Raw genomic sequence first — 19,146 nt, 5'->3', positions numbered from 1 at the left:
TTAGATTTCTATGCTGCCCTTCTCGAGGTGACTCAGGGCGGCGTACAACATGAAATATAACAATATATAAGAAATTTAAATAACTATATAAAATTATGAAAATTTACTAAAAAAACATTTTAAAAAACCCCATACATAGTGTTGGGCGAATCCAATGAAGTTCGGGTTCGGCGAACTCACCCAAACTTTGCCGTGAAGTTCGGGTGAGTTTGCCAAACCCGAACCTGAACAGCAGCAGCACCGCTGCGGCGTCCTTTTCTGTAAAAATAAACAAGGAGGTGGGGAATTCCCCACCTCCTTTTGCTTCCTTTTATTTTTACATAAAAGGATGCCACAGCGGCGCTGTAAGCAAAAGGAGGTGGGAAATCCCACGATGGGATTCCGGGCGAGGGGCTTTCACGTCATGGAGACTCCTTCCTCCCAGTTTCGGCCAGCCAGGAAGTAGTCTCCATGGCGTCAAAGCCCCGCCCCCGGAATCCCATCATGGGATTTCACACCTCCTTTTGCTTGCAGCGCCCCAAGCAAAAGGAGGCGGGAAATCCCATGATGGGATTCCCCACTTTCCTCCTGTGCGGCGGTGTTTCGCGGTTTTTGACCAAACGCCGAACCCGAACTTCACACGAACTTTTTTTAAAAGTAGGACTGGGAGCTGTACAAATAAAGAGTTGCTTTCTATGAGGATATTTGTTCCCATGATCATCACAGTAAATAAAGAACTTCTAACCAAAACAATTACTTACAGAAGGATTAGGTGGTGTAGAATTTGTGATTGAAATGTCATCCTCATCCAGAGTTTCTTCTGACTTTTTTGCAGCTGGTTTGACACTCCGTGATAATATTTTTTCAAGAGGGAGGAGTATCTCTTCTTCGCTACTCTCCACGATGCAATCAGAGGCCTCACCATCACTATCAGAAATGCTCTTTAACGCTTCATTGTTAGATTTATTCAAATTGCTTGAAGAATTAGGAACAGTGTCACAAGTATAATCTTCAAGTGAGACAACATTGTCACACTCTCCCAAAGAACATCCAAGTGGTTCAGCATTTTTTTCTGAAAGAACTGTAGAAGTATTATTTATTCTTGTTTTTAAATAAATAACAGCAGTAGATGTCTCTAATTTCCCCTTGCTAGCAACTGAAATTTGGATTTGGTTATTTTTACTTATAGTGCATCTATATGATTTATTTTCTTCAGCGTCAGATTTTTCTACTGAAAGAGGTAAGTTATTGCTAGACCGATCTATATCTTCTGGCTGGAAAGCCTTGTGGGCAGATATTCTGTGTTTTGAGTTATGGGAAATGTGTGAACTGCGAAGTTTGTGTTTATTTGACGTCTGAACATTCTGCAAATTTTTCACACGTGTTTTTGATGAAATCCTTTTCCGTTTTCTAGAATGTTTATGGTTAGCTATTTCAAATGAAGTCGCAGGACTGGAATATGCTGTAGGACTGGGCTGACTTTTTGCGACAATAGTTTTATCAGAGCTTAACCCCGAACAAAACACACTTCGTGAAACTTGTGTTGAAGAAGACTCATCTGTAAAATGAAAATAAAGGGATGATTACACTGTATATTCCTATCATGATTAACTATTCAAATGGTCAAAATAATAATGACAGTGACTATTCTCTCCTCTTGCATGCATGAACATTCACACATACACAAAACGTATTATGTTAAGCAGTACAGTGATACCTCATCTTACAAACGCCTCGTCATACAAACTTTTCGAGATACAAACCCAGGGTTTAAGATTTTTTTGCCTCTTCTTACAAACTATTTTCACCTTACAAAACCACCGCCGCCACTAGGATGCCCCACCTCTGGACTTCCGTTGCCAGCGAAGCGCCCGCTTTTGCACTGCTGGGATTCTCCTGAGGCTCCCCTCCATGGGAAACCCCACCTCCAAACGTCCATGTTTTTGTGATGCTGCATGGGAATCCCAGCAGCGCAAAAATGGGCGCTTTGCTGGCAAAGGAAGTCGGAGGTGGGGTTTCCCAGCGAGGGGAGCCTCCGTGAAATCGCAGCATCGCAAAAACACAGAGGTCCGGAGGTGGGGTTTCAAGGACTTAGGTGTTTTTGTGTTGCTGGGATTTCACTGATGCTCCCTTCACTGGGAAACCCCACCTCTGGACTTCTGTTACCAACGAAGCGCTCGTTTTTGCGATGCTAGAATTCCCCTGCTGGGATTCCACTGCAGCATCGCAAAAACACAGAAGTCCGGAGGTGGGGTTTCCCATGGAGGGGAGCCTCAGGGGAATCCCAGCAGCGCAAAAACGGGCACTTCAGCTGGCAAAAGGGGTGAATTTTGGGCTTGCATGCATTAATCGCTTTTCCATTGATTCCTATGGGAAACGTTGTTTCATCTTACAAACTTTTCCCCTGAAGAACCTCGTCCCGGAACCAATTAAGTTTGTAAGACAAGGTATCACTGTATATATATTTTGAAGCAATAAACCTCAAGAAATTAAATGTTGTAGGAAATGGTTACTGTATTTAATTCCCTAAAGTAGTTCAATACTAATTGTTATGAAATTAGTGAATTATGAATAGCATGTAAAAAATGTTACTGTGACTAAAGTTCATAGCTCAGAATTAAGTAAAAAATGTGAAAGATAAAAGAGTTTCTAAACAATATCATTCAAGGACAGAAGTTTGTACGATGTGGAGTCCTTGGTGCAGTTTGATTTTGGTTGTTTACATACCAATCCCTGAAGAGATTCTCCCATTGAGTAAACAACCAAGCTCAGACAGCACCAAGGATTCCACAGTTCAACCCTAAGCTATATATTCTCTTCTATAGTGCTCTTTTAATGAATAAAAGAAAAGAAACATTAAAAATATATAAGCGACTTATGAACCATTGGATATGTTTTAATCTGTAATTTTATTACCCTGTAAGCCACCTGGAGTCATCTCAATAAGTGAGATGGGAAGTTTAAAATGTTATAAATAATTATACTTGGGTTTATAAATGCAGCTTTTAAAACATACAGTGGTACCTTTACTTACGAACTTAATTCGCTCCGTGGCCAGGTTCTTAAGTAGAAAAGTTTGTAAGAAGAAGCAATTTTCCCCATAGGAATCAATGTAAAAGCAAATAATCCGAGTCTTCGGAGAGGGGCGGCATACAAATCCAAATAATAAATAAATAAATAAATAAATAATGTGTGCGATTGGGGAAACCACAGGGAAGAAACCACAGGAGATTCCTAGAGAGGCCCCACAGAGGCTTCTCCCCACCTTTTCCAGCCCTGTTTACTCCCAGGAGATTCCTAGAGAGGCCCCACAAAGGCTTCTCCATGCCTTTTCCGGCCCTGTTTACTCCCAGGAGATTCCTAGAGAGGCCCCACAGAGGCTTCTCCCCACCTTTTCCAGCCCTGTTTACTCCCAGGAGATTCCTAGAGAGGCCCCCACACAGGCTTCTCCCTGCCTTTTCCGGTTACAGTTTCGGAGGCTTGGGGTTGTAAGTGGAAAATGGTTCCTGAGAAGAGGCAAAAAAATCTTGAACACCCGGTTCTTATCTAGAAAAGTTATTAAGTAGAGGCGTTCTTAGGTAGAAGTACCACTGTACATAGCATACATAAATTCGGAGTTAGGCTTTAAAATGACATCTTCACAAAAATATGATTTTAAATATTTTTAGTCTGAAAAACAGATATCCATTTTAAAAAATTATTACTTCTAGCAAGTTCAGTCAACTAGAGTTCACGGGATAGTAAACAAGATAATAGCTTAAACATTTTGTAAACAACTCTGAACTTTGGAACTAAAAGGCATGCATGACATTGAAGCTCTTGCTACAGAGTGCCTTTCTTTCTTTTATTAATTAATCCTATGGGATTTACTTCCAAATACTTATGTATAGAATTGTTTTGCGAGTGGAATTGTTTTGCCTTCCATCAGTCATGGAATCTTTCTCGGTGGCTCAGGGCATTGGCAGTGGGAGGCGCTGTATTAGTATTATTTTCTCATTCTTCAAGGCTGGTTCCAGTCAGCTCCTGCTTTTGGAGCTCCTCGGAGCTCCATCCTCTTCCCACTCTTACTTAACATACTGCATGAAGTTGCTGTGTGAGGTTACTACAGTGGTACCTCAACATACAAGTTTAATTTGTTCCAGACCCGAGCTCGTAAGTCGATCAACTCGCATCTCAAACGAATGCCTTTAGACTTTGTTTTTCGTGCCGAGATAACCAGAAGCAAGGAGATTCTTGCGCCACCTAGTGGATGCTCGGCTCGTATCCCGAATTTGAGCTCGGGTGTCGAACAGAAATTTTGCTCGCGTCGCGCCTCGTAACTGGGAATACTCGCATGTGGAGCAGCTCGTATCTAGAGTTACTACTGTATATTGATAATACCCAGTTTTACATTTCAACTATGAGCCAATCATGCAATACCGCCAAGAACCTTTCCCAGTGCCTGAGGGCTATGAGGTTCTAGCAAGATAGCTGCAGAATATAAAGCCCCTTCCCCCACTGATTCCAGAGACCTGTCATCTTTAATTCTGCCTGGCCTATAATTTATATGATTTTGGTATGCTCCAGATCTGCTAGGCCATTGATGGCGAACCTTTTTTTCCTTGAGGGCCGAAATAGCATCGGTGTGCGCTATTGCACATGTGCAAGTGCCCACACCCATAATTCAATGCTAAGGAGAGCAAAAACAGCTTTCCCTGCCCCCTGGAGGCCTTCTGGGGTCTGGAAACAGCCTGTTTCCCAACTTCTGGTGGGCCCAGGAGACTTGTGTTTTGCTCTCACCAGGCTCCAAAGGCTTCCCTGGAGCCAAGGGTAAAAATCCCTCCCTCCCGGAGGCTCTCTGAAAACCAAAAACGCCCTCCCAGAGCCTATGTGTGAGCCAAAAATCAGCTGGCTGGCACCCACATGCACATTGGAGCTGAGCTAGGGCAACAGCTCGCGTGCCAGCAGATATAGCTCCATGTGCCACCTATGGCACCGGTGCCATAGGTTCGCCATCAATGTGTTAGGCAATTTAAAGATTCTTCAAAGAACAGGTGGCAACTGTGGATGGGAGTGGGGAGCTTTGCATGGATTCATCTTATGCAACAATTGCATGTATTCTTTACTCATGTGACTCATGCCTTAGTTATATTCTGTTGTGGTTAGCTCTGGCCCAGCACCTGCCCCAAGGAATGTGCAGGTGGATGTGGGGGAAACATCCACATGCTGCAGGCCTGTTTTGCTCCCAATGGAATCTGCCGACAAAGCCTCCTCTGACCAAGGAAGCGTGAGTGACAGGGAAGAGGGGAGTTTGGCAGACAGCCCAGGAGGAGATCAATCATCTGTATCATCCCTGGATTCTGAACAAGAATTAATGACATATCCACGCATGCGTAGAGTGATGCATAGGAGACAACAAGTGAAGGATTATTACAAGAGAAAATGAGGCCACCTGTGGTTGGGTGGGGCTGCTGTAGTGCTACGGATAAAAGTGCAGCCTGGTGTTTTAGCCTCATGGCAGTTTTTCTGATTCATTGTTTCATCAAGATCGTGGTTTTTGTGCTGTTCAAGATTGTGTGTGGACTCTCTGGACTTTAGAATTGGACTCAATTTCCCAGTTATTGGGTGAGCAATTGGATTGCATTTATTTGTGCCTTGTGTGTACCAGAAAATCCCTTTGACATTTAAAAAGGGAGCTGTTTCTGTTTTTCTGTTTATAAAAACTTTTGGGTTTTCCTTTTATCGTGTGGTGTGTGTCTTCCTGGACTAATTACCCTGTAATTACGGGCGGTTGAAACACACCGACAGAACATATTCCATCTAGATTTCTGAAACACATCTTATAAGGGGCTGTCCTTGAAAAGCATTCAGAAACTTCAACCGGTCCACAAGACTTCAGCACAGGCACATATTGATATTTCTTGCCACATTTATATACCAGTGCTGTTTCATGAACTGCACTAACGTTCGGGAGCCATCTGAAAGCAATTCAAGGTGATGGTTATTGTTCTGCTTTGGGCCTCAACAGAACAGAATAACAAACCACCCACTGCAAAAGTTCAAACCAGAACAAAAGTGTATTTTAGAAAAGGAAAGTTACAAAGCAAAGTCCCTCTTAATAATTTCTGCTGGCAACGTTCAAGGTCAAGAGATAACAGAGCAAGCTAAGGGCTTGGAGCCCTGTCCAATTAGAGCATTCCACACTGATTACACCCGGTGTCAAACATAGCACATCAATCTGCAGAGCTTCGCAAGCAGCTACAGTGAGGTGATCTTAAAGGAAAAGTATTGGATTATGCTGTCTTATTATTGTTGTTAGCCGCCCCGAGTCTTCGGAGAGGGGCGGCATACAAATCCAATCAATCAATCAATCAATGCCATAGTGTGCCAGAAAAGCATTTCTGGACCTCCACTTTTAGCCATGCCACCATAATGACTCGTTGTCAAACCACGTCTCTTTCTCCCAGAAATCCTCCTTTTATACTGTATAGGTGTGGTCACTGTTCCGCAGAGCTAACAATGACTAGACTTCTCCTACAGACGTACTATCTGAACTTTTCCCCATAAAGCTTTTCCTGTCTGCTTCTAAATTTTTTAACATGGGCATCTAATAGGGGCTCCTGATTCCCCCAGATCCTCATCCCCTTCTCAGTCAAGGGAGACCATCATTGGGATTTCTACAGTCTCTGGAGGTTCCTCAGGTTCTAGCTCTCCCTCACTCTCACTCTCTGATTCATCTGGCAAGAACTCTGCCCTAGGGTTCCAAAACAGCCCCAGTTCATCCTCTTCATAATCTGTCACTAATTGGGCAGGTCATGGACCACTGACAATAGTTATCACATAATAAAAGCCCTAGTTGTGCAGAGAACATATTCCAGGTCCTTTCCATCACATTGCCATGTTATTGCCCTACATGGCAGTGGACCAGAATACCTCCGGAACCACCTTCTACCGCACGAATCCCAGCGGCCGATAAGGTCCCACAGAGTTGGTCTTCTCCGGGTCCTGTCAACCAAACAGTGTCGTTTGGTGGGCCCCAGGGGAAGAGCCTTCTCTGTGGCGGCCCCGGCCCTCTGGAATCAACTCCCCCCAGAGATTAGAACAGCCCCCACCCTCCTTGTCTTTCGCAAATTACTTAAGACCCACCTATATTGCCAGGCATGGGGGAACTAAGACATCCTCCCCCAGGCTTTTATATTTTATGTTTGGTATGTATGTGCTGTATGGTTTTAATTGCTGGGGTTTTATATATGTTTTTTAATATTGGATTTGTTTTACTGCTGTATTGTTTTATTATTGTTGTGAGCCGCCCTGAGTCTTCGGAGAGGGGTGGCATACAAGTCCAATAAATAATAATAATAATAATAATAATAATAATAATTATTATTATTATTATTATTATTATTATTATTGCAATCAGGAGTTGCCTTCTTTGTAACAGCGTCTGCCCCATGGAATAACATCCCTCCCAAAACTGCATTGCCCTGACAGTATTAAACTTTCTCAAGACTTTGAAAACCGGACTGTTACTCCTACACTTTGTTGCTTAGGTGAGATTTGCTTCTGATGTGGATTATATGATTGGAATGAAGGTTTCCCCCCTTTAACTTCAGGCTTTGTGGATTACATATGGGTGCTCTAGTTGTTTAAATTGTTATATGATGCCCTGAGTCACTGTTGTAAGAGGGGTGGCCATATAATTTATTTGAATAATAGCCCAAGTGTAGTGAGCTAGCATATATATTTTTAAATTTTATGTTACATCATCCGGAACCGCCTGCTACCGCACGAATCCCAGCGACCGATAAGGTCCCACAGAGTTGGCCTTCTCCGGGTCCCATCGACTAAACAATGTCGTTTGGTGGGCTCCAGGGGAAGAGCCTTCTCTGTGGTGGCCCCGGCCCTCTGGAACCAACTCCCCTTGGAGATTAGAATTGCCCCCACCTTCCCTGTCTTTCGTAAACTACTCAAGACTCATTTATACCGCCAGGCATGGGGGAGTTGAGATATTCCTTCCCCCTAGGCCATTACAAGTTATGCATGGTATGTCTGTGTATGTTTGGTTTTATAATAAGGGTTTTTAGTTGTTTTATTATTGGATTGTCACATGCTGTTTTTATCATTGTTGTTAGCCGCCCCAAGTCTACGGAGAGGGGCGGGATACAAATCCAATAAATTATTGTTATTATTTTCTGTTTGTACCTGAAGAAGATTCCAGTGAAGCTGAACTTGAATTTCTTCTTAAGAAATCTTTGGTGTCCTTGAAATAAGAATATACAGAAAAGGGTTTTAGAATACATTGGTTAGCTTTTGCAGAATATAGATCTTTTCAGTATAGCAGACGTAAAATATCACCTACAGAATCACACTATCTTGAAAGAAGTAATAAATTTAGAACTGATAAACATTTAAACAGATTCAAAAGTAGAAAGGAACCTATAGCAAACAAATCAAGGTGAAGCAACTCTCTTAGAAAATCATTACATTGGCCAAATTCAAAATTTGTGCTAAAGATAGCCTATGTCACAATTGCTACTGTAACACAACACAGTAATGTAAAACCCAATTACATTTATTATTTATTCAATTTTTATGCTGCCCTTTTCCTTAGACTCAGGGCAGCTTACAACATGTTAGCAATAGCACTTTTTAACAGAGCCAGCCTATTGCCCCCACAATCTGGATCCTCATTTTACCCACCTCGGAAGGATGGAAGGCTGAGTCAACCTTGAGCCGGTGATGAGATTTGAGCCGCTGACCTACAGATCTACATCAGTGTTTCCCAACCTTGGCAACTTGAAGATATTTGGACTTCAACTCCCAGAATTCTCCAGCCAGCAAATGCTGGCTGGGGAATTCTGGGAGTTGAAGTCCAGATACCTTCAAGTTGCCAAGGTTGGGAAACACTGATCTACATTATGGTTTAGTTCAATTGAAAACCTAACCTAAAGTTCCTATTTAGAACTTTTTTGGCTTCTGGGTGAGGAAATGGCAGGCTAAAATTCTTCAAAGGAGTGGAGACAACATTGTGCTGAAGACTAGCACTCAGGCATTAAGCCAGAGAAGGAAAAGCCAAGAGACCACCCTCTTGGACTCTAGAAGGTTGCTCCTCACAAGGAGATTGCAGAGTTCTTCTGGTGGATTTGTGACTTTGAGGGCCAGGAGCTGTAGAAGAAACAATGAGCTCTCAGATGCAGCAGAGCTTGCATTAAGACAACTGGGTTAAACTCTCACTTTCTTAATCCAATTAGGATTATAATTATTTTAAAGTCAAAGAGAAAATGGCAGCCATTTCTTGCTTGTGCCTTGTGGCCAGGAATTATGAAGCACACCTCTACTTCTCTAGCATGAGCTCTGGAAAGTGGTCGAGAGCTTGAGTTAAGGACGTAGAGTAATCTGTTCCATCCCTGATCTGTGTGGTGCAATCCTGAAATTAGCTGCTTCTTTTGGAGTGCCCACAATACAATGTGGCCCAAAACATAGTGGCTACTTCCAGGATTACGCCATGTGTTCCAAGAACGGAGCAAACTGTCTTTACTTAACCAGAGTTCCTGAGATCTTCCAAAGGTGAGGAAGATGTTGGGCCTAACCTGGTAGGAAGGAGGCCTTAGGCCCATAGAAACCTGGGGGCAGGGGGGGAGGGATGAAATAAACATATAAAACCATGCATGGATAGAAAAAGTGGATAGAGAAAAAATATTTTCTCTATCGCACAATAATAGGACAAGGAGGCACTCCCTAGAGCTCATAGGTAAGAAAGTGAGGACAAATAAAGGGAAATATTTTTTCAGCTAGAGGGTCGTTGGTTTATGGAATTCACTTCCAGAAGAGGTTGTGACAGCTGTCAGCCTTGATAGCTTCAAGGCAGGATTAGACAGATTCATGGATGCCAAGTGCATCGGTGGTTATTAAAACGGATGTCCAACTGCCGCCTCTATACTGGTTGAGCCAGGCAGGATTCCCTTGAGTACCATTTGTTGGGGGTCAAGGGAAAGGGAGGGTCTTGCCTTCTCTTTCTGCTCAAGATCCCCAAGAACAATTGGTGGGCCACTGTGTGACACAGAATGCTGGACTTGATGGGCTTTGGCCCGATTCAGCATGGCTGTTCTTATGTTCTAAAAGGGAGTGGACAACAACATGCTGCACTATTTCGATAGCCAGTCATAAGGGTGAAAAACTGCAGAGGAGCTACGGTGTCCATAATTTTGGAACCAGGGGGTAAATAATTTTGAGCAGAGTATCTGCTGTAACTCTAAACTAAGTGACTGGTTTCAGACCTGGTGTTGCACTGGTTAAAGTGCAGTATTGCAGGCAAAACTCTTCCCATAGTCTGAAGTTCACTCCTGACGGGGTCAAAGTTGACCCAGTTTTCTAACCTTCCAAGGTTGGTAAAATGAGGACCTAGATTGTTGCGGGCAATATGCAAATAATGTTTCTACACAGCAAACTACCCAGAGAGTGCTGTAAAGTATCTAAGCCTAAATGCTATTGTTATAAGTCAAGGACTACCTGTATTAATATGCTATGCAGTTATTATTCTTAAAATATACATGGAAGAGGAAAAAATAATTTCTAAAGATTCATTTAACAACGGTGCAGTTTTTTTCACCTTCTCTTTCCGTTTAGCACAAGTGGTTCCGAATGGTTTTGGAGATGAAGAACTATTTGGACTGACTTGTGGTAACCTGGAGTAGTCTGTTTTTTGACACTGAGTTGCGTAGCTCTGCTTCTTCAGACTGTAATTTCCTGAAGTGGAAGGCCATTTATTCAAACTTAAACCAGTTGTGTCTAGGTCTTCATGTCCTGTTTTATGTTGTCTACTACTATCATCTATTAAATGTGTTCTTGTCTGAACAGGATAGTTCTCATTTCTTTCCAAATTTGTTGTGTAAATAGGATCTTTTAATTGGAAAGAACCATCAGGTAAGGCATTAGATATGAACAGTCTCCGAACCACAGGTTTTGGATGATTAAATATTTTGCAAACGCCATTTTCTGAACTGTTGTTTTTCTCTGACTTAGCCTTTCGGAATAAAACATCAATTATTGGGCTTCTGCCTGATGGTGAGCAAGGCAATTTCTTGTTTTTATTTTTCTTTGAAGATGATACATTCTTTTTAACATGGTCTGCATATGAAACTGTATGTCCAGCTTGTCCATGTCCTTTTTCAGGAGAGCACAGCATACGCCTGTCTTCATTAATACATGTAAAATAAATGAATAACAGATTAATCATACACCATTTCTAGAATCTCATGAAGCATGTCATAACTCTCCTATTCCAATGGCCAGTATAAGTCCCTGACTATTGATAAGTAGATAATTTTTTGAGACCGCCTTTTGCCGCACGAATCCCAGTGACCAGTGAGGTCCCACAGAGTTGGTCTCCTTAGGGTCCCGTCGACCAAACAATGTCAGCTGGCGGAACTTAGGGGAAGAGCCTTCTCTGTGGGGGCCCCGGCCCTCTGGAATCAGCTCCCCCCAGAGATTCGTACTGCCCCCACCCTCCTTGTCTTCCGAAAAAGTTTAAAAACTCATCTTTGCCGCCAGGCCTGGGGTTCCTTATACCTTCCCCCCTGACTGATGAATGCTTAGTTTGACTGCTGAATGAATGATATTGATCATTTTTAATTAGAATTTTAATTGTTTTTTAAGGTATAATTGGATTGTTATTATTATTTCCTGTTTTTCTGTACACGCTGTGAGCCGCCCCGAGTCCTCGGAGAGGGGCGGCATATAAATCCAAATAAATAAATAAATAAACAAACAAACAAATATGTCTTTGGGTGAGATTATTTGAACAAGGGGTTAATGCTGCACCACCTACTAGATTTTTAAGAAGGATATCCTTTCCAAAACATTGTTTGAAATCTCTTTAGGTAAGACTAAATATTTCCAAGAGAATCAAAAACATGCAAGATCCCGATAATGGGTTCTTGGAGTCAAAATACGTTGCTTGCCTGTAAATCAGGGGTGTCAAACTCATGTCACCACATTGTCATGATGTGACGTATCGCAACTCCTCCCCCCCTCGCTAAACCAGGCATGGGCAGCATGTGACGCATCCGGTCAGTACTGGTCTAAGCCATACAACTGAATTATATTTCACAGGAAGAAATGTATCAGCTATAAGAATACTCACTACAAAGTAATACCAATAAATTCTTTGCAGGTAAGAAAACCCAGCATTTCAACTGAATAGGAAAAACATAAGGGATACTGCAATTAGTGTAGACCTATTTTCAGGCAATTTATTTTCTCTTGTTATTTTGGATGGCAACATTCAATCACCTTCAACTAGCATGGTCAGTGACCAAAGACAAAAGCATTTGTAGATAATATTAAGAAATGTGGATTAAAGGAGAAGCTGTAATTTATTAAATATTCCAATCTTGCGACAGCTACTTCTGTGCATTATTATTAGAAAGGGGTTTTTTTTTTTTAGTTTGTTCAAGCTACTGAGATTTGGAAATTTAAGTGCCTATATAATAGCATAATTCCATCCCAATTGTCAGTGGATCTGGAATAATAGAACCGTCATTTGTTTTCACCAGTCCTGGGAAAACATGATCACAAAAGGGTTGTAGTTGTACAAGTTGTAGTTCCTGGGAGGAGAGAAGCAGTAGAAGAATCTACCAAAAAGGGACTGTGGTAACAGTAATCTAGATCAAATACCTCTATATCACCACCTAAACCTTGTACCACCTTATTTACCATAAGACCCCGGGATAACCACAAGATCCAGAATCTCCAGGCGAGCCTGGTGAACCTGGTTAAACAGGGCCTCAAGGTTTTTGTGGTTCAATAGGTCTTTTTGGAGATTCTGGATCTTGTGGTTATCCCGGGGTCTTATGGTAAATAAGGTGGTACAAGGTTTAGGTGGTGCTATTAGTCCCCACTGGTGCACCTGGTTTCATGGGTTTATGGGGTCTTCTAAGACAATTTGGAAGCCCAGGTCTAGGTCTTCCTGGTTCAACTGGACCTGATGGTTGCCCTGGCCCAGCTGATCCAGCTGGTCTACAAGGTGAACCTGGTAATATTGAATTCCCAGGACCAAAGGGTCTTTAATGGTGAACTTGGGAAAATCTGGACAGAAAGGTATTTCTGGATCTCAGTGTACTGTTTGAATTCGAAGGGATGAGAGGACTAATTGTAGTAGGTAATGTGTTGGCTGGCCATTTCAGTGAATTGAGTGAACTATATTAAAAATGCCAGCAGTTGAGATATGTATTTGGGTAAGAATTGAATCCTTTAAGTGGATGGGTGAAAGCATTTTCATTTGTAATGATAAATACTTAAGATGAGAAAATATAATAGTGAAACAAATATGCTTTGGTATGGAAAATTTATATGTATATTAATAATGTATATTAATAATGATATAGGTACACGTTTTATGGTCTATTTAGTAGCATAGGGAACTGAAAAGGATTCCCTTCTGTCTGAATATATTTGGCAAAGGCTGGGGAGAAAATTGAATCCCAGAAGCAGTATAAAGTTATAACAACTTTGAAACGTTTACCTTTAGCATTTCTATGTGTATAAATGATTGTGCAATGTATATTTAAGTGTGTAATACTGGAACGAGATGCACTGAGATGCTAAATTGTCTCTGAAACAACTAAAAAGAACTTGTCCCAGATTTTTTTCTCGTTTAAGGTCTGACGGGCTGGTGGCTTATTTACAAGTGCATAATTTTAAGAGTGATGACTGATTCCTGAGTGAAAACTTAAAAAAACACAAATGGAAGATTATTTGGGAATGTCCATTGAAAACACTGATAATGATTGAGATGACTGTGCACGCCATGGACACATGAAGGGTCTGATGCATGAAGGAATGGACTTTGTCAGTGCATCAGTGTCTCCCGAAAGCAGAGTGAGAGAAAGAAAGACTGAAAACCTTTTAATGTTTTTTTTACATAAATGGAACTTTGGAGGGTGGATTTATGAATCTGGGTATGAATGATTTATTTTGCCATTGTCATTCTCATAGAGAAGAGGATATATCTGAATAGGTCACATTTATGTTGTGGAAATTTGTGGATGTAAGCCCCTGATTTCAGAGTGTTAGTGTATACAATACTGTCACATATACACATGACATGCAACTATACGATGGGGGGGGGGGCTAGTACACATAATACATAGCAGCATGAATGTGATACTAAAGTTGGTGATTGTTTTGTGGAATGTTATACTGTACACAAAGGAGATGGGATCAGAGGCTGTGTTATCTAATCACCTGGTGACATGATAGCAGCTCTGTTTCCATACCGGACAGGATCATTGGTATACACAAACATCATCACTAGCATTAATTGATCTAGATTTGAAAACTGGAATATGCCTCAGATCCATTTTCAGTAGTGGAATGCCAGTAGGAAAATATTCACAGTACAAACGTGGAAGAAAAAGGATTGGGATAAAGCTATGAAGTGGAAGTCATTTATAAGTACTGTAATAGTTTTAAAGGTATAGATTATACACCTTTATATACGAAGTGTAGGATTATAGAAGAAGAATTATTACTGCTATATCATGAAACAAAAGCACCTTCCAAACTGGTATTTTTATACAATGTAGCCTTAGCAAAACCGTGTGATAAGCTATGTGAATGAAATGAGACGAAGTTAAACAAGTGAGATGGGAGACACGTTAAGAAAAGGGGAATTAACATATCCAGATACAATGCATATATGTCCCCTATTGTTTGAAGAAGTCAAGATTGTTATAAAATCTAACTTGCAAGGGTAATTGCTTGGGATGCCCTAAATGGACAGAGTAAAATATGCCTGGTGATTGTAGGGGAATATGTTACCAGCCAATCGGTATGTAGTATATAGGCAAGAGGTGTGAACACAATTATCCATAGAGTTGCTGGAAAAGGAAAAAGCTGAAGCCCTAGGACAAGTGGGTTTTTAATTTGGTGACTTATATGTTCATGCTTATGCATTCTTGCAACTGGATTAGATGAGCCCTGCACAATAGACAAACCTAACATTTATGGAGGTAACATTTTTTGTAAACAAATGGGTCATTGGTGAAAGGGTGATTAAGAAGCAAAACCATTCTACACTATAACATGATAGTCATGTATTAGCAGGCATTACAATAGAGAAAGGTGAGGTGAAAGGAACAATACATAAACATGTCCCAGAAGGAGGAGAAATGGTATATGTACACCATTATGAACATATACCAAGATATTGGCTTATTTAGTGGCCTATATTTACCAATGTTGTTTGATCAAAGCCTAGAGAATAGAATATAATTGGTGACATATCCCACACTCATGTATAAGATATAAGGAGTAGTAAGGTGGGACTAGTATAATACATACATATAAGATGATTTGTTGAGTATATGTCCCTGGTGTGCCTTACAGAACTCAACTTAAGCGGATAAGGCATTGTACATGTGCAATAGAAAGGGAGATAATGAATCTATAATATAAAATAGAGTGACCATAAAGACATACAGATATAGACATGGGAGATGAGTTATTCAAGTAGAGATACGGCACAAGAAACCGCAGTTAGGAGTAGAATCATACAATGCTGCATCTAGTGACATATGGAACACTCCAACTCTTGGTTGCCAGACTCATTTGTAGGAGTTATCATACGCATTGTATTAAGTTATGTATTATGTTCTGTAACCTGTATCTGTATCAAATGTATGCTAGTTTGCATTTTCTGATGGAAGGTCCGCTGGCATAAGGATGAATATCCCCACGAATAGGGTGGTCTGCATTATGATAGAACTATTCTAAGAATTTGAACAATTCTTAGAAAAAATAGAGGGGGGATTGAGAGAATATCTATAGAATCTAGGCATCTAAGGCCTAGATGGATACAAAACACTCTTATTAGAGTACTAAACTTCCGACCTCTTGGACAGCGGACCTTGCCAGAAAAAGCAAGAATGTACAAAAACATGTTTACATCCTGTATCAAGATGAAGAAATCCTATATTTTAGGCCAAGAAACATTCATAAACAGGACAATAACTTGATGGATTAATCTAGAGAGTTCCGAGGAACTATGATGAAATTAGATGCAAGACAACCCCATATATGGACAGGAGGAAGGGGGTGTAAACCAGACATGAAATTACTATATATGATGGTTCTTGAAGTTAGGTACTTTACCTTTTGAGGTACACGGGGAAAAATACCTGTGACTTCAAATTGGTCCTGGTGTGATATTATCACACTGGCATCTTTGGGATCTTTATGTTATGTTTGATATATGTTATGTTTGATAAATGTTTCTATGATATATATATCATGTGGTCAATAAAGATTTTTAGCTTTTATTCTCATGGTCTGGGGAATTTTTCTTACACCCAGTACCCAACTTGAAGGAAAGTGGCTAAATGTGGAAAAATATTTCTTAAGCCACTTCATTTCTAGTCTATTATATAAGATATGCAGCTGTTCATAAAATCTCTATGAATCAGTAAGCATTCATTAACAAGCCCAGTACATTACCTTATTCCTGAAGTTCTGAGGTTTGTTTTAGCTATAAACTTTATCCCTTCTGCTGCCTAGCCAAAAATCATGGCACATAAATATCACATATTTTAATTTCCTACTGTGCATTGAATCACAAATTTTGACGTTCTGATTTTGTTAATGTATACAGCTGCATCTGATTTTTCATTGGAGGACAACTTTATAAAACATTTTAACATATATTTGTTTAACACAAAAAGCCACACAGGTATCCTAAATTAAAAGAAACATTGCTTACCTTGGTTGACAGTTGGTTTGAAAAAGTCAGTAATACATTTGTTTCTATAATAATAAAAAAGGGACATAATAAAAAACTTAGCAATGTTTGAAAAGGACATTTTAAAGCATAAAGTAAATACTTTTTCTCAATCAGATCTTTCTAGATCAGGGGTGGACAATTAATTTTGCTATGGGGCCGCATGAGAAATTGGGATGGTTTTAGAAGGCCGGACTAATATAATTAACTCAGTTCTACCCAATACAGTAGTACCTCTAGATACGAGCTGCTCCACATGCGAGTATTCCAAGTTACGAGCCATGACGGGAGCGAAATTTCTGTTCCACACCTGAGCTCAAATTCGGGATACGAGCCGAGCTTCTACTAGGTGGCGCAAGAATCCTTGCTTCTGGTTATCTCGGTGGAGAAAAACAAAGTCTAAAGCCATTTGTTCGAGATACGAGTTGATCGACATATGAGCTCCGTTCTGGAACGAATTAAACTCGTATCTAGAGGTACTACTGTACTGTAAAGACCCAGACCCTGACCTGACCTAAACACCCAGACCCACTCTACAGACCCCTAATTGTTTGCTTTATGGCAACACGGTGTACTACAGTTACTGCGCTGGAGTGTTTGTGTGGTTTCTGTGCTTGGCCGCTCTTGGTAGGTCGGGCCTGCTCCAGTGCGAGGATGAAAGAGCTCACCGCGTCTGCCGGGACTCCTCCAGTTCCTGCTTTCCTCATGATTCATCAGGAAAGCAGGAACCGGAAGAGTCCCGGCAGATGCGGTGAGCTCTTTCATCCTCGCACTGCAGCGGACCCCGACCTCCATGGACCGGTCAGATAGCGGGTGGGCCGGTCACAGACAGGGGGTGGGCCGGATGCGTCCCATGGGCCATCCCTTGCCCAGGTCTGTTCTAGATGTACTGGAAGCACATTTCACATCAAGTCCAATCAGCCTTTGTAATTTGAAGTAGGATGATTTACTGTCAGGAAGTCAACAGGTTACAACTCAAAGTTGCATTATAGGAACACAGCAATCTTTTGCGTATTGAGTATTAACAGATACAGCTCTCTCAATAGATTGAGATGTAAAGTTGTAACAATAGGCTACTGACATTACAGTTTTGATTAAGTAATATGAACTCTTGCCACATATACGAGGGTCGCCCAGAAAGTAATGCACCAATTTTTTTTTTCTCAGCCTACAGTAATAGTATGAATGCAAAACTTTAGATATACATTATTTGAATTTTCAGGAGTGCATGTGCAAATGTTGTGTTTCTTCAGACAGATAGCGTAGCTGCAGCAGTGTTTTGAAATGGTGTCTGTAAGTGATGTATGTTACAAGTAGCGTGTTGTCATTGAATTTCTCACTGCAGAGAAAGAAACTGTTGGGAACATTCACAAACATTTGTGTACAGTTTATGGAGAATTTGCAGTCAACAGAAGTATGGTTAGTCATTGGGCTCAGAAGGTGAGGACATTTAGAAGACAATGGGTTCGTGACCAGAACAAGGAATGATACCGACAGGACATGCACACCCTTGTGTCTTGCTGGAGGAAGGCCATAGAACAGGGTGGAGATTATGTGGACAAATAGGGAGTGTAGAAGAAACATCATTCTTTCTTGTGTGTAAGTTTCATTCATTCAATAAATAATTGCTGAAGAAAAAAAACGTAGTGCACTGCTTTTTAGGCGACCTTCATATAAGAGAGTGGTCACTATTACCCCTCCCGTAGAATATTTACTGTATTATATCCTTAGTTCTGATTGTCAAATTCTAGTAATCCTTCACTACATTCAAGCTTTACTTTGCAATTATATTTATATCTGAAAATCAGTTTAAGAATTGAAGTGCAAGAATAAACAGTACAGTGATCCCTCGATTTTCGCGGTCTCGATTTTCGCGAAACGCTATACCACGGTTTTTCAAAAAATATTAATTAAAAAATACACCACGGGTTTTTTTGCTATACCACGGTTTTTCCCACCCGATGACATCATACGTCATCACCAAGAGTCACTTCTCTGTCTCTTTCTCTTTCTTTCCTGTCATTCTCTGCTTCAATCATTTTCTCATTTCTCTTTTTTTCTCCCCTTTTTTCTATCATTTCTCTCTCTCTTCCTTCCACTCTTCTCTCTCTCTCTTTCTTCCTCTCTCTCACTCTCTTCCTTCCTTTCTCATCTTTCATTCTCTCTCTCTTGCTTCTTCCTCTCTCACACTCTCTTCCTCCCTCTCTCATCTCTTTCTTTCTTTCCTTCTCTCTCTTTCTCTATCTCTCCCCCTCTTGCTCTTGAGCGGCCGGGCGAACGGCGGGTGGCCGGGCGAAGGGCGGGCGAGCGGCGGGTGGCCGGGCGAGCAGCGAGCGAGCGGCGGGTGGCCGGGCGAGCAGCGAGCAAGCGGCGGGTGGCCGGGCGAGCAGCGAGTGGCCGGGCGAGCGAACGGC

At 41.2% G+C, this 19,146-nt stretch overlaps 1 protein-coding gene across 2 annotated transcripts in view; it reads right to left on the bottom strand.

Moving 5' to 3' along the window:
* The window catches only part of SLF2 (SMC5-SMC6 complex localization factor 2), a 62,264-nt gene that overhangs the window by 35,353 nt on the left and 7,765 nt on the right, over positions 1 to 19,146 (bottom strand). The window contains exons 2-5 of one of the 2 annotated variants that reach the window (XM_070752845.1): positions 16,715 to 16,758; positions 10,568 to 11,151; positions 8,161 to 8,218; positions 741 to 1,537 (exon numbers count right to left, since the gene is read on the bottom strand). In XM_070752845.1, coding sequence (XP_070608946.1) covers positions 741 to 1,537; positions 8,161 to 8,218; positions 10,568 to 11,151; positions 16,715 to 16,758 — 1,483 coding nt within the window. Of the gene's footprint in view, positions 1 to 740; positions 1,538 to 8,160; positions 8,219 to 10,567; positions 11,152 to 16,714; positions 16,759 to 19,146 lie in introns of those variants that run through there. The other variant, XM_070752843.1, reaches the window with a different exon arrangement.

Source organism: Erythrolamprus reginae, chromosome 5, assembly GCF_031021105.1.
Source record: "Erythrolamprus reginae isolate rEryReg1 chromosome 5, rEryReg1.hap1, whole genome shotgun sequence".
Taxonomy (NCBI): Eukaryota; Metazoa; Chordata; class Lepidosauria; order Squamata; family Dipsadidae; genus Erythrolamprus; species Erythrolamprus reginae.
This window is presented reverse-complemented; position numbering and strand designations above follow the sequence as displayed.